The 8,363-nt window shown below is 31.8% G+C and overlaps 1 protein-coding gene across 1 annotated transcript; it reads left to right on the top strand.

The window, feature by feature from the left end:
* The first annotated feature begins 1,376 nt into the window (after positions 1–1,376).
* On the top strand, positions 1,377–6,082 carry LOC103576636 (homeobox protein LOX2). Its single transcript, XM_008556940.2, has 3 exons — positions 1,377–2,807; positions 5,358–5,539; positions 5,649–6,082. The coding sequence occupies exons 1-3, from the start codon at positions 1,769–1,771 to the stop codon at positions 5,874–5,876; spliced, it is 1,449 nt and encodes a 482-aa protein (XP_008555162.1). The 5' UTR covers positions 1,377–1,768; the 3' UTR covers positions 5,877–6,082.
* Positions 6,083–8,363: the final 2,281 nt, after the last annotated feature.

Raw genomic sequence — 8,363 nt, 5'->3', positions numbered from 1 at the left:
GAACTTACATGACCCTTTTTCCGGTCCTCATTATATCGCCGAATAAATACAAATAATATAAACTGTGTGTGATGTACTATAATTTCAATAAAACTCAAATTACAAATGTTGATTATTCTCGCATTTCCGATGACATTGTCACGTTGATCTTTGACATAATCACTTGAATGTTGATTTAAATAGCCAATTGTCGAGCACGAGACTGATATGTTATACTATATATATATACTGTTAATTATTGCGTGTGAGTTTCCCTTGACGTAGTATATACTACTCTAATATATATACATATATATAATATAGGCTATTAGAGGTTCCGACGGCGGAAACTACCCGTCAAGACTGCTTTTGTATGCAGAAACATAATTGACTCTGACCTTGCCTCAAAAAATCCCAATAATTTATTACTCCCAAGCACATATGTATACTATTTACTATAACGATACGATATCGTATTATTTTTAATTTTTTTTAAACTTATAATCAATATATATAATAATAATTAAATAAATTTATAAGTTTAATGATTTCATTAAATAACTATTATAACGTAATATTAAATGATAAACTTTTTTATTTAATATTTATAGTATTTTGGTTATTCTACTAGAGCATATACCCATATATACAATCTCAAAGTCTAATTGGTCAATTACGCTCATTAACGTCTCCGATGTAGGAAGGCGAGTAGTGATTACATCTTTTTATCTCTTTCACTTATATATATCTGCGTATATCTATATATCACTACAAATAATGACTTTTCTTTCCTCTCTTTCTTCCTCTTGGTTTATTCATATATTGTGGTAACTCTCTATGGTAAATACCCCACTACCCTCTACAATTCTCCTACTCACAGGATAGTAGTTGTATGTAGCTGCATCCATATGTCATTTGCATCCACATTAAATACCCCACAAGCCATTTCTCTTATTTAAAATATATATGTATATATATATATTTACATGGATTGCTTGGTCTGACTCTTATTATTACTACTACTACTACTACTACTACTAGTTTTACTACTATTCATGTTACCACTCACGGTTATGATAATGATGACGATGATAACGATGATGATGATGATGGGTAAAGTTGTTTCTGTCTTACTTTACTTGTTCACCCTACATGTTCTACTGATATGTATAAAGTTATAAATATATGTGTAGAGTTATAAAAGAGTAGTTGTGATGAAAGGGGCGTAGACGAGATGAAAACACACCCTCGTTGATCTGCTGGAACGCCTTATGGACGCGAATAACATATACCTTGATGCTTTATCCCCACTCTATTCCATTAAGTGGTCGTGGATCGAAGTGACGGTGGTAGGAAAAAGTTGTTGGTTTGGAGCCTGCATCAGGATGGTCGGTCAGTCTACTCTCAGAGCTTGTCTCTTCAAGAACTGTCTCAAGATATTACTGCCACTCAATATTTCTATTGCTTCATAATATATAAATCAATCAATCAATCAATCAATCAATCAATCAATCAATTATAATTATGTCACTATCTAAGACTGTTAATGTTAGTATTAGTAATTAAAAATGATGGTGACAATTTACGGTTATAAGTGATGTTATACTGAGTGTTTTATTTAAATGTGTATAGTTACTGGTATATATGTATATGTACATAAAACAAAGATTATAATTTAAAGTGATACATTATTATTATTATTATTATTATTATTATTATAAGTGATTAATAATAATAAATTAATAAATTTAAAAAATCTGTTTACAAATAAAAGTGGGTAAATTCAAGAATGACAGTTTTAAGAATGACAAGCTCACCTATGACGTCTCCGTCAACGAGTCCGAGCTCACCTGAGCATGCTCAGGCACTTGAACCATCAACTAGGTCATCGTCAACTCATCAGCCATTGAGTTTTTCAGTAGCGGCCCTTCTTGCGGACACTAAAAAATCAAACAACAGAGCAGTAGTATTAGAATCTGCATCATGCCCGCTAGTTATTTCATCAAAAACATCTGATGTTTATCATCCATCTCCAAGTTCATCACCAATTTCTTCATCACTATCATATTCTTCTGGGAATAGTCAACTACATCGTCAACCATTATTTCCTCGAATATCATTATCGAATCATCATCATTCTCATAATAACAATAATAATAATAATAATAATAATAATAATCAATCACCAAGTACTGTAGTTAATTCGTGTTATACCACTAGCCGTACACAATCACCTGGTGGAGTGAGTGACAGTAGTTGTAGTGATTCTATTAGAGTAACAAACAATTTATCACCTGTAGAAAAATTAAGTGCAACAGTATCATCAAATGTAAATATAATGGCATCATCAACGACCGACGGTCGCTCAACTCACCTGATAATCAGTCAGAAATCTACCTCATCTCCATCATCATCATTATCACCAAACACCGGATGTTCGATAAGATTTAATGATAGATCTACATCGATTCAACTATCAACATCAGATATGTTAGTTGGATCACAATCACCTCGAAGCTCTCATGAAGAAAGACATTCAAGATGCTCGGAATTAGATATGGAAGAGGAGGATGATGAAGGATGTTTAGTGGATGTTGAGGACTTGGAGCAACAAAAATCTTCAAGTCCAACACCCGTCAGACCAATGCCCGGTTACGTTGGAGGTTTTTCAACATTAGGATCAATACTGGGATTACCAACGAGTCTTCATCCAGCTGTTTGGGGTGGTACCGGACCTACTCACAGATCTGTTGCTGCTACTGTTGCTGCCGCCGCTGCTGCTGCCAGTTATTTTCCAACACATTTTTCTCATCATGCACCTTTAAACGGTTTGTTAATTATTATTATCATCATCTACTTTAATCAAATCTTAACTATTTTATATTTCAATTGTTAATCCGTTATTTATGATCGACTTGTACACGAGTGTAAGCAAAAAATAAAATTACGCCCGTTTATTTACAGATAATCTACTTATATATACAAATTATAGTATAACGTTAATATATTTATTAGTGTTGTATCAATAGTACCGTCGGGAGAACCAAGTTTTTTAAAATAATAATTAAAAATAAAATAAATACATTGCTATCTATTTTTTTATATTTTTATGTTCATTTCTAAACATTTATTTCCTTCAGGTATATTTTGTACGGCGTAACTGCATGCTATAACTTGGCAATAATTTAACGTAATAATATTATTTAAGGATAAAAGACGAGAACCCTCTCTAAAGTCACTTAAAACTTTTATCGCCATTTATTTAACCGTTAAAGTCTTGCGATCTCGAGAAGATAAATAATGAGAATCTTGTTCTTTCGACTTTAGCGCCTACTTACATTGCATGAAAAACTCTAACATATATATATATATATATATATATACAACAGAGGGTGAATTTTATTCGCGCGCGGTGATGAGTAGCTTTTATATAGCTATGTATTTTCATCATGAGAATCATATATATATTAAGTGTGAGAAAATGGAAAAGTAAGAGTATAATATATTAGATATACTATGAAATGAAAAAGATGAGTAAAACAGTAGAAACACAATAAGTTATTGTTGGTTTTATTTCTAGAAATAATAAGTGTGGAGTGAGTAGAATGGATAAATATAAACTACACAAGAGAGTATAGGACAGATATATATATATATATATATATAGAGAGAGAGAGAGAGAGAGAGAAAGAGAGAGAGAATAAGGTAAGACGGGTAGCCGAGAGCGTTCGTGGAACGACTATCTCGAAGAAATCAGCTAATTATTTCGAATGGGTTCGTCCGATGGTCGTTGTGTACACCGCGTATATTTACTTGTGGTAGAGAATAAGGTGGATATACGCGGAGTTAAACCCGATGAGCGGGGTTTGTGATGGCGGGACGTTTTTGGCTGGTGGCCCGCAGGAGGCTTCGAATGCCTGAGACTGCTGGAGACTAATTGGGCCCTTAGCGAGGCCGCCGTGGGTGCAACAGTCCCCAGCATATATATATATATATCTACTCACAACACACAAACCAACAGAATTATTGCCTGATGCTTTTACTTTTGTCTTTCCTACACTGATGATATGCTTACCCTAATATATATATATATATATATATTTATACAAATATTCTCTTTCAACAACCACACTCTGCATGATGATGTGGTCCAATCTTGCCAACTACAAATCAAATAACCACCCCAAAATACACAAAACTATATGATAACAACTGAATATTATAAAATTCTAAATGGGCCCTTTCACTGTTACATATACATGTATATATTTTATCTTTCTCGGTGTGATGGTAAAACAACAGAATTTATGAGACCGTCAATTTGATTATATACCTCTACAAATCTGTCATTTGTTTACTCAAACGGCATATACTTAATGCTTTGCCATAAAAAACGAGTTTTACATTGCTACGACTAATATAGTTGATGGTATGATGCTATGGCACATGGATGAATTGTATGATCCAAAGATACACGATACATATATTATTCTGCTATTTATGTTCGTCAGTCGAATCTTTTGTTGTTATACACGGAAAAAAAATTTTTAGTAAAAATTACCAAAAAAGTATGACACTACGAGGACGTGTAGCAAAAATATGTAAATTTTTTCCACGCACATTGTAAAATATAATACTCGATAGCATGTAAATAAAGTGCGATTCCTACTAACGACATAGTAAAAATTTAATTACTGGCTAGATGTCTTTACAGTGCCAAACTTTATGGGTAATTTTTAATTCAAAATTATCTGCGTGTACACAATTATTATAATTAAGTCACACATAAAATATATTTTACTTATATTATAAAATAATCAGAAACTAATACTTTGGTACATTGATACAGTCACAGTGGCTGAGCAATGTATGTCTACATAGATATGTAATATATTTATTATTATATGCGTAATATTAGAAGGCGAAATAACGCCTTGTTTAACGTGGTAATATTATTATATTATTAAGCTTTTTAACCGAATATACTCATCCTTTTGTATATTGTGCAGCAGATTATGAAAAAGTCAAAGGTATATATATTTATCTTATATAAAGTAGTTTCTCGCAGGACGTAGGAGTTTCACGGCCGGAATTTGTGGTCGTGGTTCGTGTGGAACAAAAAAGCTAATGGGCACGAGGCGATCTCGGGTACAGCCTTTGCAGCGCTGTTGCTCCGGAAAATTATGAATTGCTCCCCGGTTAAATTAAGCGACCAACCAAGAATAAAAAAAAATGAATAAAAAATAAACATCGTTTAATAGAGAACAAAAAAATTTATTTTCTTGACACGTTCATTTTTGGACGTGATACAAAAAACTATTATACGACTCGTTTCCTCTTAAATATATAATAAAATTAAATATTTTTTAATATTACAGAACATGGAGAACCAGCTAAGATAAAGTGTAATCTCAGAAAACACAAACCTAACCGAAAACCTCGAACACCGTTTACAACACAACAATTACTTGCTTTGGAGAAAAAATTTCGAGAAAGACAGTATTTGAGTGTTGCAGAGAGAGCTGAATTTTCTTCATCATTACATCTAACTGAAACTCAGGTATTATTTATAAACATTTTTTTTGCATTTTTTATCTTGGAGACAAAAAGAAAAAAAATAGTAATAATAGTAATAATAATAATAATAATAAGTAAATAAATTTGTTTAGGTAAAAATTTGGTTTCAAAATCGACGAGCCAAAGCGAAGCGATTACAAGAAGCTGAAATTGAAAAATTACGTATGTCAGCAGTAAGGCAACATCATAATTCTCTGTACGGTGCACACCACGGACTCCTTGGACCTGCCGCAGCACTTTATCCCGTCGGCATGTTGTCTCATCCTGCTGCTGGCATTCCACCTCACCATACAGTTGCACCGCATCCGGCGAGAGAATAAATTGACAATAATAATGATGATAATGATGATGATAATAAACGCAAGACATATTCGTTCACACGGTGCACTCATTTTAGATTTTACCAAGACAATAAAATCTACTTAAGAAAATATTTAACTCCATATAGATACATGATATTTTTTATCACAAATTAGTCTATTAAATGAGTGCAACTATTTTTTAAATATTAAAACAACTGAGAATATTAAAATTACACAATGTACATAAATAATTGTAAATATAATAAAAAAAAAAAAAAAAAAAAAAAAAAAAAAAAAAAAAATTGTAAATATATATAATCTAAACATATTTAATAAATAAAATAAAATACATTAATATGTGTAAGATAGAAACTATATAGATAATAAGGTAACGATATTTAAATAAAAAAAATAAACTCTTGTCAAAAAATATGCTCTGATAATATTGAAATACATAGATGAATATCTCTCATAGATTTAATTACTTATTAACACTGACGTCCTTAAATATAGGTGTTTACAACGATGATGATGATAATAATAATAATAATAATATAAATAAAATTTAATTACAACAAAAATAATTTAAACTATAATGTCTGTATAGAATAAACTAAAAATGAGTTTAGTCGAAATAGAAGAGTATATATAAAGTCGAGGAGCCAAATTAGTAGTAGGTATAGAGTATATACGTATATACAAACTGTGTGTAATAGAGAAAAATACGGCATGCAGTGAAGATTATTCCGGCGATTCAAAAAGATTTTCAGAACCGATAAGAATTGATTGAGAAAAAGAAGGAGAATGATCGTATAAGACAAGTATATGAGTGAGCGTGTGTGAGTGTGTGTGTGTGTGTGTGTGTGTGTGTGTGTGTGTGTGTACATGCGTTAAATGTTGGAGCATAAATTAGCCGAGGCAATTAGTTTGGGAATCGACCGCCCCAGGCGGTTTGGCGCCACCATCTTGATTATACGAAAAACGGAGAGACAGTAGCAAGCACTGTTTGCCGAAAGCCAAGCGCTCGCGAGCTAATTAGCGATGCCCACTAAGATATCACCGATGCACGCTAATAATACCAAACATAAATATTCCGAATTTTTTATGTCTGCCGCCGTACTGTTTCGTTCCGTTCATTTTGCCCGGTATCCTCAATTTAAGACACGACCAAACGTGAGTAGGACGCTACTACTCGCCAGAATCACCAGTAACAGCAACACCAACACCAACAGTAACACCAACACTAGCATCAGCAAAACTACACCGCACACACTCATTTGAATTTTAATCGCTACTCGCTCACTTTATTACTCGACAACATAAATATGTCTTTTTGAGGCACCATCATATCCACAATCCACAATCCACAATCCACTCTTCTCTTAACTCTATCCTTATTTTTTACTACTCATTCACTTTATTCTTTCTTATACCCTTTCTTTTTCCTCTATAATACTAATATTAATCGACGTCATATCATCACCATATTATCTATAGATATATATACCTGATTATCATGTATTAATATATACTATCTTATAAGTATTTTATTGTAATATATTTCTTATCTGAGTAGTGTATGTGGTAGTTGAATAACCCAACAAAAGAGAATAAGAAAAGAGTAGTCTTGTCTCTTGTCTCTTGTCTCTCGTGTGATGTTGGCTCATTAGTCCAACCACCGGACTAACACCTCTATAAATTTTTAAAACAAGAATAATATCATTTATCAATTGTATATTATTATATATATATTATTCATTTCTATACATATATATATAATGTATAAACTTTTTTTTTTCCAACGTTAATTGACGATGAGTGTTAATTGATAACTCTTTAGTATTTATAGCTTTTTGTCATTGGAAACGAAATAATAAAAATGCAAAAAAAAAAAAAAAAAATTCACCAAGAAAATTATAAAAATAATATATAAATCATAATAATATCACATCGTATATATTTTTTATATTTGACACATTCAAGGCGTCTTTCTTAATTAATTAATCCAACGCAGTAATTAAATAAGATTAAAGCCGATATTTTTTTTTTTTACACCCTCGGGGTCAAACGCGTCAGCATCAATAATGAGTTTTATATATACATACATATGCACTCACGATCTCGGTTATTACTCCTATATAATACATAAAAGGCAAGCAATTATCAGCATATGTATTTATTAATAAATAAATAATAATAAATAAATAAGCGACGGTTATGATGAGTAACATGATAGAGACACGTCCAATTTTATCATTACTCGTAAATGTGTTAATAATATATTCATATTCGTATTATATTTAAATATATACTTATATATATACACACATACTTATTTATGGATATATATGTATGAGTATTTATTCACTTGTGCGAGAGAGAATGAAAGAACCGCAGAGAATTTGGTCTGCGCGCAAATAACTTGCGAATGAGTTGGAGCGTTGAAAGCAGACTCGAGAAGCTAATTACGCATTGATTATCATCTCGTCTTGCGACTGAAAATCA

This window comes from Microplitis demolitor, chromosome 8, assembly GCF_026212275.2.
Source record: "Microplitis demolitor isolate Queensland-Clemson2020A chromosome 8, iyMicDemo2.1a, whole genome shotgun sequence".
NCBI lineage: Eukaryota > Metazoa > Arthropoda > Insecta > Hymenoptera > Braconidae > Microplitis > Microplitis demolitor.
The sequence above is the reverse complement of the archived record's forward strand: the minus strand, read 5'-3'. Positions and strand labels throughout refer to the sequence as shown.